Below are 18,913 nucleotides of genomic sequence, written 5' to 3'. Positions count from 1 at the left end.
AGTCATGGATCCAAGTCCTGCATTGCCAGATCTGTCCCCCTACATATCCAGGGCGTCTGAAGAAGGCCAGAGGTTTCACCTGTGGTTGCCAACAGAGATCTCGCTACCAAGTATTCACTTGATCTTTTTCCTCATGTCCAATTATTTATTTTATGCTAATAAATTAAGATTTAAAAAAGTATTCATGCATTTAAATGTTTTACTTTTATACCAAGAATATGTTTTAAAAAAATGAAGCAGAAATCAGTAGAAAACATTTAATTCGGTCAATTTTTTCATTTTTATTAAATATTTTTTTAAATCAGTAGGATTATTATGCTTATATTAAAGTAATTGTAAGCAGTTTTATTTTATTGTTTAATTATTTTAATTTAAAAAATATATAATTAAATTATAAAATAATTAAATTATTTTCCTGTCCATTATACCAACAAATATTTTTAAAATCATACAATGTGATTTATACTATTATTTATCAGAAATAAATTTAAAATTAGAATTGAAAAAAAGAAAAATTAGGCAAATTTAAGACTACTTTCTTAAATTGTCTTTAAAAAATATTTTTTCTAGTTAAGAGCATAGAAAATGTGGCTACAGCCTTCTAACTACAGTTTTGAACATTATTAGAGCCCTGTAGACATGATATAACACCCCTATAGTCACCTTTACACTCCTATTACCCTATATAACGGACATAAGGGAAAATAAGACATTTAAGATGTACTGCTGTTAATGGTGGTGGGAAAGTTCAGAGGTTGAGGGACAAAAAGTGACGTCAGGGCTTCAGTGTTTTTAGCATGTTAGCGATTATTGTGCCTGTTGTGAGATCATTCAAACCTGCGATCAAAGCCTGTGGTTCCGGCGATGCAGTCCGGTGCTTGTGCGTCTCAGTCAACATTACAGTAACATTACTGGCACCTAGTGGCGTTAAAGAACAAACACCTTATTTTTATTTTAAAAATATACTTTTAATACAACAGCTGCATATAAATATTAAAATATACATTATACAGGTTTACAATAAACACCCACACACACAAAAATATCAGGCTTCTATTTTTACGGCACTTCTGTAATTGTTTTTTTTTCTTGTCTATCTTAAAAGGAGTTGAAGGTGCTAACAGGTCCAAATGTTACTGAAGTAGTGTGATTACACGGGGACACACAAAGAAGAGTGGGGGTTGCTGTACATTATATGACATGAACTCGTGGAATGTTCTGACAGTCTCTTGGTTTGCTTCGCCCTGCGGGCTTTTTCACCACGATTCGATCGCTATTTCAACCTCGAACAGAAGCGGACTGGTTTTTGCTTAAAGACGCGCCCGACACGCCATGACTGATTCCGTGCGACCACGCGGCTGCGTCTCAAGTGCTTAATCGTCATTTGATGGATTTTGTGGCGACACTAAGTGCGCAGTGTATGCAGTGCACTTAATGAAGTGTACTAACTCAAGTATTCAGCCTTAGTTTTGGACTCTCCTGGCTCTCTGATTTAGGCCAAGATGGCGGTTCAAAGGTTTCCAAGCTTCATGAGGACTTTGGGGATGAAACGGACACCTCCCACATGGACGTCCCCTTCAGGGCCGTGACAAAGGACGGGAGAAAAGGGGGCGGGAGGGGGGATTCCAGCCTCTGCAGCTGTCCGTGTGATGAAGTCTTGGTGGTGTAGGTTTTTTTTTTTTCTGTCGCTTGGAGGCTCCGACAGCGAGAAGCCGACAATATGAGCGCTGGGCGGGTGGGGCCGAGGTCGGTGGCGTCTCACCAGTGTCGACTTACTGACGCTTCTGAACAAAAACAGGAGCGATGGCTAAGATGGCCTAGTCTAAAATAGGGGACATCTGTTAGCTAGCGCTAACTCCTAGTAACTCCTAGCGCTAACACTGTATGGCAAAAGTTAGTAGAAACAACGCACATAGCCCTTCCTAGGCAAGAGTGCTAGAGCCGTGGATCTAGTGCTAACAGTGCTAACGCCGTGTGCCAAATTTTTTTTTTTTTTTTACAAACACCGCACACAGAATTAGCATTAGCTTGCGCTAACAATGTTAGCACAAAAAGTAGAACTGTGCGAAGGTTTGTACAAACAATGCATATAGCCCTTTCCCGGACATGAGCGCTAACATCACTTGCCTAGTGTTAACACTACAAACCCCATGCACAACCATAGTACCATTGCTAGCACTAACTAGCGCTAAGGTTTCTAAACGTTTGGTAATCGAGAACATGGATTGATTTAGCAGGCCCAAAAAAATGCGTGTCGTTTGCGAGATGTAGTTCTCCTAAAAACCACACGGTGTCAGAGCGAGATAGCCGTGTAACGCCAGTTAGTAGTCCTCCGGAGGCAGTAGAGAGACGCAGTTTGAAAGTGAAGCTAAGCTAAAATGCTCGCTCGTCATTCAACATTCAAGTGTCAACAAACATTCGCCAGTCGGTTCAGCAGTTCGACGTAACCATTTTTATCGCCTACGTCTCTCACTCGTTGACGGACGCGAACAACGGATGGCGAGCTGTGTTACACAACACCACGCAGGAGAAAATTCACATCTGGACTGTCGTCCAAGATGGCCGACGGTCAGCTTTGGTTGTTGGGTGTGCATAAGTGCATACTGAGAATTCAAATTAAGTACACTGTCTGTGTGCAGTGATGAACACTTAGCGCCCTCAACAGTCGCCATCTTGGCTACGTATTACTAGAATGGGAGGGGCTAACTGGAATGGTTGGAATTCACATGTAAAAGGAAGATCTGCTAGCATGGACGGATGGTAGCGCTCAAGCCCGTGAGCACATTTCAGTGATTTGGAACTCAGTTCGATGTTAGTTGGTGGGAGCCCTTACGTCCGAGTTTGGCTTCTCAAAACAATATGCGTTCAAAAGAGCAACTACTGAGAGCGAGACAGACAACGTGTGTGATGAAAGAATAATCAGGCTGTTCAATTCCGAAGGAAGATGAACACAGCGATGATGACTTTATGGTAGGCTACGGTTTACCCAGCCGTAATTCGGAAAATGACGTTACAAAGTGAAAACCTGCAGATTTTTAAACTTAGCGGTTGCAGCTCATATTTCTCACACTCACATTCATACCTATGGACAATTTGGAGTCGCTAATTAACCTAGCATGTTTTTGGAATGTGGGAGGAAACTGGAGTACCTGGAGAAAACCCACGCATGCACGGGGAGAACATGCAAACTCCACACAGAGATGGCCGAGGGTGGAATCGAACTCAGGTCTCCTGGCTGTGAGGCCTGCGTGCTAATCACTTGCACGCCGTGCAGCCTTTTTAAGGATATTCATTCATTCATTCATTTTCTACCGCTTTTCCTCACAAGGGTTGCAGGGGTGCTGGAGCCTATCCCAGCTGTCTTCAGGTGAAAGGCAGGGTACACCCTGGACTGGTGGCCAGCCAATCACAGGGCACATATAGACAAACAACCATTCACACTCACATTCATACCTATGGACAATTTGGAGTCGCTAATTAACCTAGCATGTCTTTGGAATGTGGGAGAAAACACACGCATGCATGGGGAGAACATGCAAACTCCAGGGTGTGGAATTGAACCCTGGTCTCTGTGTGCATGTTCAAGTGCGAGAGATGTGGTGTTCGTTTGTGGGCAAGCAAAAACCAGTCAGCTGTTCAACATGTGGAGAAGGTGCCAAGAGTCTTTCTTTTGTTGCTAAGTTTGTTTTTTTTTTGTATTTTTTTATTTTAAAAGGAGGACCTTGAGTCCTCTTAGCAAGGTGCGTTGTCGTCGTTTTTTGTTTTTTTTTAAACCACAGTGCAATTCAAAAAGGGTCCTTGAACTATTTCTGCTTTACGTCCACCAACATTTAGAGACCGTGGACAAGGTTGGTCTACAGCTTCACAGAAGAAAGGCAGACAGGCCCACCAGGTGGGCTGTGGCGTGGCCACGCAACAATACATAGATATTATTATAGAAAAGAACAAGTGAAATGCATTATTTGCTGTCTAGATCTACAAGTGTCTTACTTTGTGGTTGCAAGTGAGCAAGGTGTGCTACATTTTCAGTTGAAGGAGGGGCAGGGGAGGGCTTGGCCAGGGGCGCTGGAGGGTTTGTTTGTTTTTTGGGGGGCAGGGGGGTGGGGGCATGCTGGTGAAGTGTTTTGAGTTTTCTCACGTGAGACAAAAAAAATAACATAACATGAAAAAAGGGTTGGCAGCATGTGAGAGGTTTTGGTGTTTGGTGTTTTCTTTGGTCGTTTCGGAATAAGGTGCAGCGTTTCAAACATGGGCGGTGATGATGATGACGAGGAGGAAGATTCGGGAGACGTGTGGGTGTTAAAGCTCGGGGGGGGGGCATCGGGATTCCATCGTCACTGGCGTCTTTCACACAGGAAATGGAGCCGTTACCGCGACATCTCCCGACAATGTGACGTGAGCGGCGGCGATGTGGGCGTGTGTGAAAGGCGCCGATGCGGCACCCCGGGACCCCGACTTTAGACAACCACCCGCCACACACTTCCTTATTTTAAGACCCCCTGGCCCTCGGCTCACTAGCGCCCCCACTGCTGATGACTACGGGCATCTACAAAACAGTGCAAGTCTATTTATAGGCACAATGGGGTACGAGTACAGCACACGGCGGGGGTTGGGGAAAGGGGGACCGGGGGGGGGTTCAGTACAGTATTTTACAAGAGCGGCGTACACTCACACATACAAACACACGGGACACCCAGCATGGCGGCGACGTCAGCAGCAGCAGCAGCAGCATTCTCGCCTGGTTACCAACACCTCCTCGTCCTGGTGGAGTGGGAGGGGGGGGGCGGTGCTCGTAGGAGGAGGAGGAGGAAGAGGAGGGTCTTGTGGCACAGGCGGAAGCGGAAGTGAGTGGGCAGGATTTAGCCCGACGCCTAGTCTCCTGCCTGCGGGGGCTTCTTGCTTGGGCTCTGCCCCCCCGCACTGGCTGCCAAAATCCTCTGCACGAAGTCTTTGGTCCGCCCGGCGACTAAAGGACCTGATAAATGGAACAAGAGAAGAACAAGACGGGATGAGAATGGAGGACAACCACTGGGTGTTGTTTCCAGACATTCCACATATATATATATATATATATATATATATATATATATATATATATATATATATATATATATATATATATATATATATATATATATATATATATATATATATATATATATATATATATATATATATATATATATATATATATATATATATATATATATATATATATATATATATATATATATATATATATATATATATATATATATATATATATATATATATATATATATATATATATATATATATATATATATATATATATATATATATATATATATATATATATATATATATATATATATATATATATATATATATATATATATATATATATATATATATATATATATATATATATATATATATATATATATATATATATATATATTATGACTACTCAGTCATCCCAAGAGGGGCTCGGAGTAGAACCTCTTCTCCTTCACGTCGAGATGAGCCAGTTGAGGTGGCTCAGGCATCTAGTCCGGATTAGGGCTGGGTTAAATGATTATCTTTGTCATTGATTAATCTACAAAATTGTTTTTCGATGCATCGATTAATCTAATGATTCATTTTTAAATCAGATTTTATTCGATTCGATTACCTCCCCATAATTTGACTTATGTAGCATTCATTCATTTTCTACCGCTTTTTCCTCACGAGGGTCGCGGGGGTGCTGGAGCCTATCCCAGCTGTCTTCGCAATTAATGCTAATTTGTCTCCATGAATGAAATTCAAATTTCTTTCCAATATATTTTTATAAAATTAAAAATAATTAATTAAATGAAATAATATCAAAATAAAAATAATAATAGCAAAATAAAATAGCAAAATAAATAAATCAAAATAACAAAATATATTAAAATATAATTAAATTGAATTTTTTTATTAGAAAATATATAAATAAAATATAAAATAAACAAAAATAATAAATTAAACTTTCTTTCAATAAATAAAATTACTGTGCAAAAAACACAATCTGAAAATATAAAGATAAATTAATCAAAAATAACATCAGCTGTGTGTGTGTTCCTGCAATAGCACTTTATCTTTCCCTCTTGCTAGGTGTCGCTGGAGTACTTTTATGGTACGCTATCTCCATTTTGCTCAGGGCACAGACCACTGAATCGTTACCTTTAAGTGTAAAGTACTCACATACTTTTGAAATCGTATTGCAAGATATTCTCTTCTCCCCGGACTCGCCGCTACGTGATGCGGCGGCAGACATTTTTGATTCTGAGAGACGACGCATCGACGTGCACTTCTTGCGTGGACATATTTTTTTTGCGTCGTCCCAGTCCTAGTACGGGTGCCTCTTCGACCCCCCGGTGAAGTGTTCTGGGCATGCCCAGTCGGGAAAAGGCCGCAGCACGGGTACTGACAGTGTACTGCCTTTTGCCATACTTGTGCCAACTGAGACGCATCACACAGTCTGGACGTTCCCCCGTTTTTTTTTTTTTTTAACTGTGAATCCCTGAAACGTGTCTCACCGCTGGACTCGCCAAGGATGTCCTCCAGACGCTGAGTCATCCCTCGCTCGTCTGTGTCGTCTTCCTCGCTGCTCTCCACCTTCTGCCGAATGACCTCTTTGATACGCAGCAGCGCCCCCAGCAAGTTCTCTGCACCACACATACACACACATACAACAAAGCACAAGGAAGCAGGCTTTAATATTGCAGTCATGTCGCATCAAATGTAAGAAAGTACAAGGCATGTGTGAATAATTCTTATTCAGGATGCCTTTAGGAGGCCTTGACGTGTTTGGCGTTGCCTGAAATGTGTGCTAATGAGCGAGAAACCAGCGTGAGTGAGCTAAAAAGAAGGAGGTGGGAGGTTGAAGAGACGGCTTCCTGGTGACGGAGCTAAAAAATTTGCCGGAGCCACTAAAGCCCTGGCAATGAGAACAGGAACGACTGGAATGTAGGAGGAGGGAAAAAAAAAAGTAAAAACAGAATTACAAAGGAGGTGGAACCAAACAAAATGTTGCAAGGACGAGAGGCCGCCGGGATGGAGCTGGCACATTTTGTAGCGTGGAGGCGTTGATGAAGTCACACATGCCTGAGAGGGTGTTACTATCACAGAAGCTACTTTGTTATTGGTCGTGAAGACGTGAAGTTTAGTTTGTGCCAAAACAAACTAAACTGATTGGTGGAAAAGGTCTTGATGGGAGAAGCCCGTGATGGACTAACCGTATTCCTGGTTGAGCCCCCACAGCTTGATCTTGTTGGCCTCGTGCTGCGCCTTCTTCTTCAGCCTGCAGGCCCTGCAAAGCAGAAGACAGAGAGAAAGGGAAAACCGTCATTGCATGCACACTCACAAAAATGCATTCATGAACAGAATAAAAACACGTCAAAAGAAAAAAAGTCCATCAGTTCATGCAATTGGGCGGCACGGCGGTTTAGTGGTTAGTGCGCAGACCTCACAGCTAGGAGACCAGGGTTCAATTCCACCCTCGGCCATCTCTGTGTGGAGTTTGCATGTTCTCCCCGTGCATGCGTGGGTTTTCTCCGGGTACTCCGGTTTCTTCCCACATTCCAAAAACATGCTAGGTTAATTAGCGACTCCAAATTGTCCATAGGTATGAATGTGAGTGTGAATGGTTGTTTGTCTATATGTGCCCTGTGATTGGCTGGCCACCAGTCCAGGGTGTACCCTGCCTCTCGCCCGAAGACAGCTGGGATAGGCTCCAGCACCCCCGCGACCCTCCTGAGGAAAAAAAGCGGTAGAAAATGAATGAATGAATTAATGGAGTTCATGCAATTGATGGTCCGGCGAGCTTTGCTGGGCAGGGCATGAGAACCACCTCGCCCTGGCGAGGCTGGCAAGAAGAAGGAGAGAGCAAGGATTAAGTTTCAGTGTGAGTCTTTGAGTGAATTTTTTTTTTGCGATGCAGCTCATTAAGTAAAATAAACATCGGGAAAAAAATTGGTATTTAGAAATGAGATTGCAGCCCTCGTCTGTATGCAAGTCTACATGTCTCAAATTACAAATCAAAGTGGGAGGTGGGATTGTAGGATAATCCCACCGCAAACTTTGACTTGGCGGCAAGCCATTGTCAGCCTCCGAAAATTCCTGCATATTTAATTCCCAACAAAAAAACACGACGCCGCTACCACGTTTCTCCTTCGCAGTGCGGCGACATGTTCAACATATTAGCTGCAAAATCAAAACAAATTCCCCAGAGTTCCACTCCAACATAAACTGGCCTTCTCTGTCTGCTCCTCGGCCCCCTCCCTCCCCTGACGAATGAACTCCACATGACCTCCTCCATCCTGCCCTGGTTTCCTTCCATTCATGCTAACCGCCTCCACTTGCATGCATCACCACAACAGTGCTGACATGTTTAAAAAGCCACATTGCGAGGTTTCCGACCAATAATATCCTACTGAGCCATCGCTAACTTTATCATCATCAACTTGTGACAAAGTACATCTTTCATCATAATCATTAAATCGATTAATCAAACTTTTAATCAAATTTGATCATTTTGCCGGCATTGATAAATTGATGTGTGTATGCATGCATGTTTCTTTACCACACAGGCTGGATGACAAGAGGGTTCACTCTGCATCTGACTAGGCTTCTTGGCTGTCTATTAGAGTTCAAGTCCGCCAGGTTAGCATTAGCACAAGTTAGCGTTGTGAGCAAGCCAACGCAAATATGAATGAAGGCACAAAAGCGATGGTTTCTGAGCCAAATGCCACAGTCCCAGTGTGGGAACAGGGCGCATGAACACAGATAACTGGAAAGAAGGGGAATACAAGCAACTTCCATACGGAACGCCAACATCCTGTCCAATTTTCCCAACTGGAGCCTTCATCCCAACAGTCAACGCTTACTGAGGTGTTTGGTGGGCAAGGTAAATATATACAAAACAGCACAAATGTCATTAAAATGTCATTTGCTACATGTTAAGCCTTCCTGTTATGGAATAATGATAAATATGTTAATTATTTATTCAATTGGATGAGTGGCCTCACAGCTAGGAGACCCTGATTCGAATCCTCCCCCCTCGGGTATCTCTGTGTGGAGTTTGCATGTTCTCCCCGTGCATGCGTCGGTTTTCTCCGGGTACTCCGGTTTCCTCCCACATTCCAAAAACATGCTAGGTTAATCGGCCACTCCAAATTGTCCATACATAGGTATGAATGTGAGTGTGAATGGTTGTTTGTCTATATGTGCCCTGTGATTGGCTGGCGACCAGTTCAGGGTGTACCCCGCCTCTCGCCTGAAGACTGCTGGGATAGGCTCCAGCACGGCCACGACCTTTGTGAGGATAAGAAAATGTAGTAGAAAATGAATGAATGAATGTTTATTCAAGTGCATAATAGACTTAATACTCCATTTTATTTACTGCTGTGTGTGCTTTTTATTGTGAGTGTTTTTTGGTAGATTGATATAGGCAAAGAGACTGGGTCTATATTTATTGTTTATGGTTACGATTCAGGTTTTTATTTAAATTTAATTTTTGTTAAAAGCAATCATATTATGCCATGTACTTAATGACAAAATTGTATCAAAAATGTTAATAATATTTACTAAAATCAAATTAAAAATGTGCTATCGTGACAGGTGCATGTACAAGCAACGCTTAGTTTTGCTTTCAGTCCGAGGGGCGTCGACTTAAAGGGGCTGCATTGTATTTTAAATATTCATGGATGATATTCTGGCAAAAAAATGAAAATCCAGCGTTTACCTGGAGGCCAGTTTGTTCTTCTCTTTGCGGGATCGTGCTCGGGCCACTGCGGGCAGGTCGTTGACGGGACCCATGCCATCGATGGCAGCGTTGAGCTTCTGCAGCTGCTCGCCGATGTTGTGGAGCTTCTGCGGGTTTGGAGTCAGGTCACTGGCGTCCGTCTTGCGGGCTTTGCGACGACCTTTTTTGCCTGGATGGAGCAAAAGTAGCCTGAAGTGGCTTACAATTTCTGGTTGATGATTTGGTTCTAAAACACAACAAAAGTGATCTACGGCAGAGGTGGCAGGCAAACAACCACGAATCCAATGTTTCCCAGCAGGGCAAACGAGTAAATCATCTCACCTTCTCGGCGGTAAAGCGTGCTCGGTAGCGTGCTAGAGCTCCAAGACAGCGACCAGTGCACGTCGCCACACATCTTCTTCTTAGTGGCTGACTCGCGGGAGCGTCTGTACTCCCAGAAACAGCGGCGTTTCGACGGACGCTCACCAGACTGCCTCACCGGTTCCGCCTCCACCTCTGGAAGAGCAAAATGAACACAAAATTTAAGAAAAATGTAACTAGAGTAACTACATGCATTAGGATTTGTTCATTTTCAACCTGTAGAGCCAACATTTATTATTTAAATCACTTTCAACTTGTGAATAATGGAGTCATAAATAATACAACAAAGATTCTGGAACAGCAGAGAGATGATTCCTCGCACACAAACACACACACGGCTTATGCAACACGTCGTCTGGTCCGATTGTGCACATAGTATTGTCTGAACTCTCCTTGCACCGTCTTGTACATTGCCTCCCACATCGCCATTCATCATACGTTGTTGCCTTGTGATCTGCTTGATCGATTACACACACACACACACACACGAAAGGAGGTCAGCAGCAGGAGCAGCGTGTCTGTGGACGTCACTGAGAGCAAACCAGCGTCCTTCCTTCTGGTAACAAAGACATTGAGGGCTAGTCTTAGGACATTTCATGTTGTGTATGGCTTTAATGTGTCAGGTTTCCCCGTGTCATAAATACATGACACGGAACAAGAGCCATGGCGTAAATATGCCGCTGAGCACTTCCCACACGTTCCGCTCCAAACATCCCTCCAGAAAACAAATGACAGATCGTGCGGGAATAGTTTGATGTAAGCGGAACCCAAACGCTCAATTCAGAAAAGCAGCATGTTGTCTGGGATTCCACCGCAGCTTTGCTCATCCACGTGCCTCCGCTTGGCCATGGAAGACATACGATGTGGTCTGAGGTCTAGCCTAGACCGGGAACCCGGTGGGATGCTTGCCATGTGGGCAGCAAGCGCAGGATCAAACAGATTTGAACAAAAAGAAAAAAAAAAAACGACTCACCGCATTCAGTTTCCGACGAACTGGAGAGGTCGGCCGTCGTCTCTTCTGCGCCGTCCTCGCCATCCTCTTCCTCCTCCTCGTCCTCCTCAGCTTCCTCTTCCTCCTGCTCGTCGTCCAAGTCCAGCTGGGCATTCTCCTCACAGTCGCCCTCCTGCTGCACCTCCTCCGCCTGGACCCCCTTGCTCAAGGAGTAGTTGTGTTCCTCACTGCAGTGCTCCACTACCAAGCCTGACGTCGGTGCCGCCTCTTGTGCCACCTGATACACCTCCACCGTGCACTCCCTGCTCATGCCGCCATCTTGGTCTCCCCCGGACGCTCTTCCGGCAACTGTCGACTCCTTCTTTGTTGTCGTAGCAACACAGCGAGGCCCCAGCCCGCTTGCTCCTCCTTTGGCCTGTGTTTCCTGCGTGGTGGTGGTGGGAGGTGCTGCGTGTGTCGTCAGCCCCCGCTTCTCCTCCTCCTGCTGCTGCTGGTCCTCACGGCTCCTCCCCCAGCGGCCCATCAGGACAGCTTCTTCTGAGGTGGCCAGTAGCTCCCCACCGACGCCGAGGCCCAGCTTGGTGTAGCGCGCCATCTCGTCCAGCGACGAGACATCCCAGCGCTCCGGATGCAAGTCCTCACCCAGGCCGCCGTCGTCCACCAGGTCGCTGAGCAACTCAAAGGGCCGTTTCCGTGGGGACGCCGGGGAGCCCAGCATGAGAAGAACGCTCTGGAAAAGTTCAATTTAAGTATAAGTCAATAAAACATGGCTTCCGTTTGACCCTGGAATCGATTCTTTTCATTACTTCCTGTGGGATTTAAAAATCCAAAAATACGGCCTCACCTGGTCGTACTCCGTCCTGCCCCCTTGTGGCGACATGGCCAGAGGGTAGGGGCTCAGCAGAGCCCGATGGCACCCGTAGGCCTCGCCAAAAGCAGGCTCCATCCCATTCATACCCGGCTGAGAGGGAGCAGATAGTCACGTGAGAAGGAAATATACCGGCACTAAAACCCGAGTACACCACTACTTTACCTGAGGCATGCCCGAGTCCTGGAGGGGGGGTCAGGTCTTTGTCACAAAGTCAGTTCTGGTGAGTTTTACTGCAAAAACATACAAAATACACATCAATACGTATCAAAGCTTCTGCTGTTGCACGGCGTCATACTAATATTGTGAATCCTTTACCTCAGATGCAAAAGTGGACAGGGTCAAAGGTCAGTGCTACTTCGCATGACTCAGCGTTGTTGCTTGCGGCCTGTATGTAAAAAAAAAAATGTAAAAAGAAAGAAAAAGCAGAAACAGGAAGTGAGTTCAACCCAAGGACACCACTTCACTTGGACAGGAAGCCATAGACGGCCACAATGTATTCCACAAGACAACGCGTTGATTTTATTTACATTTTGACATCACCCACCATTCCCCTGTCAAGATATTCTTCATGAAGAATATCTGGAATATCTGGAAAAAAAAGACGCTGGCATTCTTTCTCAGCTCGCATCAATGGCATGTGGCAAAATGAAAGCCCAATATGAGAAATAAAACACATTTGTTACTATTGTCACAAAGACTAAGACAGGTAGGCTAACTGCTGAGGAATAGACGCCTCCCAGATGCTTTTATTTATAGCCAAACGTTGCTCAGGCAGGTTTTGTCGTGGACTATTTTCAGCGGCGCACTAATACGCAAACTTTGGCCACACTGGGCCACTCACTCGCGGGCTTCAATTCACTCGCTTAACAACAAGCAAACCACAGGCTATCTTTATTCTCGGGTCGGCTGTAGCCAACGTGCCCTGTGAATACTGCCTCCTTGGCTCCGCCCCTTGTGGTTTAACTCCGCCAATGAGATCGCTTCTGCCTGCCCAGCACCTCCACATCCAAAACTCAGCAGAGGAGACGAGGAGGCAGCGGGTGCGGTGGAGAGTAACTGATCTCGGCGAGCCATGATGAAACACAGAGAAACCCACCCACACATCTTCAACTCCCAACACACAACACACACAAACACACACACACACACACTCTACCTGTCAAAACAAAAAGAATGTGGCTCCCGCTGACCCAGGTTCAGCAACGGGAGTACAATGCCATCATTTTCTGTGGTTTGAGGTCATGCGCACACAAGAATGAGGAAATGGAGATTGGCTGGGCGTCCATGACTCGGCCTTGGCACGTCTGGTGGAAAACTTGTATTTGGCACCAGGAGCCAGCTAGCTACCGCCGATCCGTGTTACGCAAACACTTAAATGGCGGTTGCAGGAAGCAACGCCAAACATGGTGGAGAGGAATGCAGCCATCCCGTCTTGACTGTAGATGTACCAGCAGTCACAGCTGGTGGGATTAAAACATGGCTACGGCTGCAACAAATTGATTAATCGATGATTAATCAATTATCCAATTGATCAACAACTGTTTTGGTATGATTTCAGCCTCTCAAATGTGAATTTTTTTCAATGTCCTTAGTCATCCTTGAAAGGAGACTTATTATATTTGTGTTTTAGGCAAAAAAAGATATTCACAAACATCAACACAACTGAATATTCTCATTCATCCAGGTCGTCGCATTTGCAAAGGAATTGAATGGATCACAACTTTGTTAACATGGTTGAGTCAACTGCTGATGACATCATGGATGCACGATGTAACTTATGGTTGCCATTTTGCTTGGCTAGCCAGTAGGATGCTAACAACGGAGAAAGAAAAAGAACACAGTTGGCTTCACGCAGTGTATAAATAACAAGACGCGCGCCATATTGAGGAATGCACACAAACTTTGTGGCTCGCATTTTCGACGTCAAATTAAAAGCACGCCAACCGCGACGGATGCTAACTGAGGTTGCACTGTGTTTTTCACAATTATGAATTAAACTGCATAAAAAATGTTGTACACGTTTGTTTGGAACAGATTAAATAACTGTTGTACACGGCTGTCACTCACCGCTGTTGGTATTCGCATACATGTCTGGCATGTACACACGCACGCGCACGCACAAAAAATAGTCTCAGAGAGCCGACCGACAAATGCCAATCATGTTGTTACGAAAGGCTATACATTGAATGATAGCTAACTTTGCCAAATTGTTATTATGAGCTGACAACAAACATAACTAGTGTACAATTCCAATGTTGATACGGTCCCTTTGGATGACTGGATCTAGTGGATCACTGCCATACTTGGCCCCCATGCAAGCAGACCATAAAACCCAAACTGGAAACTTGTTTTTGCCTCATCCTGTTAAAGCAAGCAGCTGCAATTAAAACCCACTAATGTCTCATTTCATCCACTTGCCAGGAGGACCGGCGTTCCAGAAACCAAGACAAGCAGCTTCCTTTCACCACGGTGTGACGTTAGCCACCATTTCTGTTAGTCCGCATGGCAAACTGATCTTCTTACATGTGCTTTTGCCAGGCAAGCTGATATCGGAGGCAGGCGGAAGCGATCATTTGTGGTGTGTAGGTTTCACCATGGAGCAAAAGGTCCAAAGGTCTCCGAGCTCATAAACACAGCGGCTGAGTTCTCACCCTTAAAAGCAGCAATGACGACAGCAACAACAACAACAAGTACTTTGTCCCCAAATGACGATTGCCAACAAGGCCTCGACGTTAAGAAAACTAAACCACACAACTGGTATGCTTATGTAACGGTGCACACTGGCTAGGCAAACATTCCCAGTGTCGCACAATCACCCCCCAGCACACACATACACACACACTCAACAACCCAAATGTTTTTTACCAAGCAGGTTACTTCCTGCTTCACCAATCAGTTGTGTTGTCCTGCTAAGTATCACTGACACTTTCAGTCAGATTTACAATACTCTGGTGGCCTACTTTAGCTACGCAACAGGGTCAAAATATTAGAAAATGATATATACATGCAAAATAATAAACCGACTTACAAGTCTTTGAGTGAATTGATACAGCCAACGATGCTATTCTTAGCAAAATGACACAGAAAGCACTGCTTCAAGCCAACCCAAGCAGAGCAAGCGATTCGAACCAGACCTTCACCGTGCCTGTGAATATTCTCATTCATCCAGGTCATTGTGTTCTCTTGTGTTTATCCTCCTTTCCACAGGAAATAGATCAGATTTTGCACCGAGCGCTTTGACTAGAACTGTCCCTGGCTCACTAGGGGGTGTTCACATAGTCTTTGAACATAAAGTGATGAAGCCTGCTCGGATGAGAGGCGAAACATCATACAAGACAACCAGCACAGTCCAGTTACGATTGATTCAATGCCCTGAGAACACAACTTTAGTGGTACAATGAATAAAAGAAAATACAGTATATACGTATAAAACAAACATATACAAGACTAAGTGTATTTTTGATAAAAAAATGTTGCACTTCCTTAGTCACCCATGAGCGAAGACCTATTATCTTTGTGTTCTAAGTAAAACAAAATATTCACACATAACCTTTGACTTTGCAAACCTATGATTACACAAAAGACATGTACCTAACCAAGGGGCGTAAACACTAGCTGTTAACAGTCAACTTTCTTACAAATCCATTGAACACAAGTTAATTGTAGGGCTGCAACAATTCCTTGAATAATCCAATGCAGCTACGTCACCCACGCAGAGGACCGAGAAGGAAGTGGATGTGCGAAGGCACGGGAAGATTGAAGAGGCCAAGAGAAGGAAAACAAAATGCTAAAAAAGTGAAAATGTGGGCAAACACAGTGACGTGTATCTGTTGTGATGCGGCACCAAAATATCACAACAGCACATGAGCGGAAAATCCGAGACAAGGTTAATTTAACGTAGCGCAAACCATTCAGATTACAGTTAATGCGCCTTACTAAGATGTTAGCCGTGTGGAGGGCTACGTTACTCTCGTCTAAGTGAGTGTGAGACACACTTCCTTGTTACATTAATGCCTGCTAGAAATGTTCCTGTGCACAGTGTCAATAAATATAAGTATTTATTATTGCTCTATAACCAAGCAAAAATGACTGAATTTGTAAAAATCTATGTTTCTTATTACACCAAAGAAAAGCCGATGAGGGAAACGATGGGGAAACGTCTTGCCATATTTGTGGACGAATGCCTTACAGGAATCGACCTCTGGTGGCGAGGAATTGTCTGGATGGGGAAAACAACCATACACCGGAGGACCCACCAGCCTGCGGGACAGCTATCCGCTTTAGAGGAAGATGGAGTCGGCGGCACAAGAGATGGAAGTGCAGTTCTTGCCGTAGCCTGGCGACCGGGCTAAAGGCTAGACCGTGACCCTGATTCCATCTGTTCTAGCTATCATCTTTCATCATCATTCATTAGCGGGGAGTACCGATGCATTTTATAATTCCAAATGTGTTATTTAGTGTTATAACGAGGCTGAAACGTGTATACTTGAGAGTTTACTAAGGTTGAGGATAAAACTACTTCATAAAAAGTGATGCTTCTATAGAATATTCCTGGCATCCAAATAGGGTTTACATAAGAAGACGTGTGCTATCAGCCTATATAAGCAAGTCCTTGTGGGCCATGTGACCAGACAAAGAATTTAGCAGCAGGGGGGCCCTAAAAAAGCTATCTACTCAGAAAGGAGACAGCTTGTGGAGCACTGTAAATAAATGACAGTGACGGGGAAAAGCTGGACTGAACAGGACCAAGCAAAGGCCGCTGTTGCCGAAGCCATGTGGCCGAAAGTAGCGTGCAGGAGACGGCAGAGCAAGGAGGAGCGGCCCGCCTCCTTGTCTGGAGGACAGCGTGACACAGTTAAGCCACAAGTCTACATTTTGTATGTGCTTATGAGAAAAGCTACTTTAGAAATTTTACTATATAAGATAAATGTGGCCTTAGTGTCCCCGTCCGTGTCCTTGGAGCTCCGGTTCTTACGGAGCCAAGTGGCCCTGTTCCCCTGCCCTGGTCTCGGTCCATAACTGCCCCCGACCAAGCCCCTTTGGAGGAAGTACAAATGTAGCGGCAGTTGCATCGCTGCTAATAGGGCATGACGGCGCCGTGTGCCCGCACAGCTGGAACCAGAAGCAGCGGATCGGAGGACAGGAGGTAGCCCAGCCTATGGTCCTGGCAGCCGGCCCCGCGTCCAGCATGTCGAAGGGCACAAGGCGAGCCGAAGGGACGCGCTCTCACATCCACGTTACTCTCACACACACTTTGCAGAAAAAAGCACGCCACACGATGCTAAAATACAAACATAGCAAAGTCTTACCGAGGAGCGTCCGCGGTGCGTGGCGTGGCGGAGCTTTGCAGCTCTGGGAGCAGACAACAATAAAATGGACCCCGCAGCTGGCAGTGCCACCGGATGTCCAACATGAATTGTTAATGGCAGCGCCCACATTGTACTAGCAGCACCTTTTAAAGCATCACAACAAATCTACTGGCTTAAAAGTAGCTAGGAACACATTGTTTGCAATAAAGATAAGAGTAGAACAAGTTGAGCTGATGTGTGCCCACCTGCAAGCGGAACAGGCCCAGACCACCTGGACAAGAACCAACCACAATTTAGCCTTGAAGACCACCCAAAACTGTAAACTCAACCGGAACACACAACAACAAATTACACCGAAACCGTGTTAGCTAGGTGCAGCAATGCAAGACAAAACTGCAAACAAACACTCAACTTTGTACAACTTTTTAGACTGTACAAGTGTAACTCTTAAAAATGTAAATATGTAAGTGGGAAGTTGTGCTGGTGAAGCTTGAAGAACTTTCGTGTCATTTTTGCTGCTATTGAGTTCTAAAAGGACATTTAATTAGTCTGCAAGGAGGTTAAAAGAGGGTTTTTTTCCTCACATATTCCACGAAAAAGGCTAAAAGTATTTTAGTAAAAGTAGTTTGTGAACAGGAGTGGTGGTTGTGTATGTGTGGGAAGGGTTGGGGGGGAGTGAGAGGAGGCTTTACCTCTCCGTGTCCTCGGATGTCCCTTCTCGGCGTGAAGACTCCTCCAGACCAGGGGTTAAGACAAAAATGTCGGCTGGGCCTTCTCCTGGTGCTATTGGCGCACACCATCCACGGCCAGGCGGAGGAGGAGGCCGACCTCCGTGGACGCTGATAAGCCAGTGCCGCTTCGACCCGGGTGGGTGGTAAAGCCGAGCTAGCCTTGCTCTATGGCGGACACCGTACACAGGAGACAGTGGTGGAACTGAGGGAGACCTCCTCCGACTCGTCGTCGTCCTTTCTCGGTCTTTCATTGGTCCCGCCAGCCCGCGGAGGTTGACAAGGGGCGGGAGATGCGCGCGCAGGCGTCCGTTCACCCCCGCGGCCTGGCGATATGGTGCCGTCCACACCATGGCGGACCTGACACAGCAAGGCCGCGAATGGCCAGTGTTGTTGATTTTCTGCTGCGTCATTGGTGCTTCGTTGAGTGGTTGAGGGGAAGAGGTTCAAACGAAACACTTTGCGGGTCTTGGTGTTCACCATTAAAACATAGCAGTGGCGAGAGATGAGCGTACACTTCCTCATTTGGGGTGTCACAATAAAAGTCGCCATACTTTACCGCTAAGGTACTGTCTTAGTGTGCTGGTCAGTTGCGCGTTTCTCCGATTCTCTTGTACTGTTTTGAGAGCTGAGAACAAATCAGGAAGTCGCCAAACATCACAAATCGTACACGTACACGGTTGTACTTCGCAGATTTATTGTGAAATGTCGATGTCACGTTCACTTTTTTTTGTTCACCTTAAGATTTCACAATGTTGCTAGCCGGAAACTTCATGTGAAAGCGGAAGTATTTTTGTTTACAAACGTGGAGGCGGAGTCACATGACCTGTATTTGAGGACACCCAGGCCTGCAGATGTGAACCCGATGACCCCTGCTGATGGCAGTGAGTGCAGAGCCCCTCCAGGAACAACTTTACCTGCGGATGT

General features: G+C 45.2%; 1 protein-coding gene across 2 annotated transcripts; it reads right to left on the bottom strand.

The window, feature by feature from the left end:
- Nucleotides 1-542: 542 nt before the first annotated feature.
- LOC131131065 (CREB3 regulatory factor-like) lies at nucleotides 543-18,287 on the bottom strand. 2 transcript variants are annotated; one of them, XM_058075392.1, is made up of 10 exons: nucleotides 17,951-18,287; nucleotides 12,265-12,334; nucleotides 12,112-12,179; nucleotides 11,923-12,039; nucleotides 11,100-11,808; nucleotides 10,088-10,261; nucleotides 9,746-9,935; nucleotides 7,239-7,312; nucleotides 6,540-6,668; nucleotides 543-4,975 (listed from the first exon to the last, which is right to left on the bottom strand). In XM_058075392.1, the coding sequence occupies exons 3-10, from the start codon at nucleotides 12,118-12,120 to the stop codon at nucleotides 4,872-4,874; spliced, it is 1,506 nt and encodes a 501-aa protein (XP_057931375.1). In that variant the 5' UTR covers nucleotides 12,121-12,179; nucleotides 12,265-12,334; nucleotides 17,951-18,287; the 3' UTR covers nucleotides 543-4,871. The 2 variants fall into 2 exon arrangements, with proteins under 2 accessions (XP_057931375.1, XP_057931382.1); XM_058075399.1 differs by lacking the exon at nucleotides 17,951-18,287 and adding an exon at nucleotides 17,259-17,487.
- Between the last annotated feature and the right edge of the window lie 626 nt (nucleotides 18,288-18,913).

This window comes from Doryrhamphus excisus, chromosome 1 (assembly GCF_030265055.1).
Source record: "Doryrhamphus excisus isolate RoL2022-K1 chromosome 1, RoL_Dexc_1.0, whole genome shotgun sequence".
NCBI classification, from domain to species: Eukaryota; Metazoa; Chordata; class Actinopteri; order Syngnathiformes; family Syngnathidae; genus Doryrhamphus; species Doryrhamphus excisus.
This window is presented reverse-complemented; position numbering and strand designations above follow the sequence as displayed.

Bases quoted from the DNA above. Each gene is read 5' to 3' on its own strand.
- LOC131131065 (XM_058075392.1), bottom strand. The intron at 9,936-10,087 runs GTGAGATGATTT...TGCTCCATCCAG, and splicing joins CACGCTTTACCGCCGAGAAG to GCAAAAAAGGTCGTCGCAAA. The intron at 4,976-6,539 runs GTGAGACACGTT...TCCATTTATCAG, and splicing joins CATCCTTGGCGAGTCCAGCG to GTCCTTTAGTCGCCGGGCGG.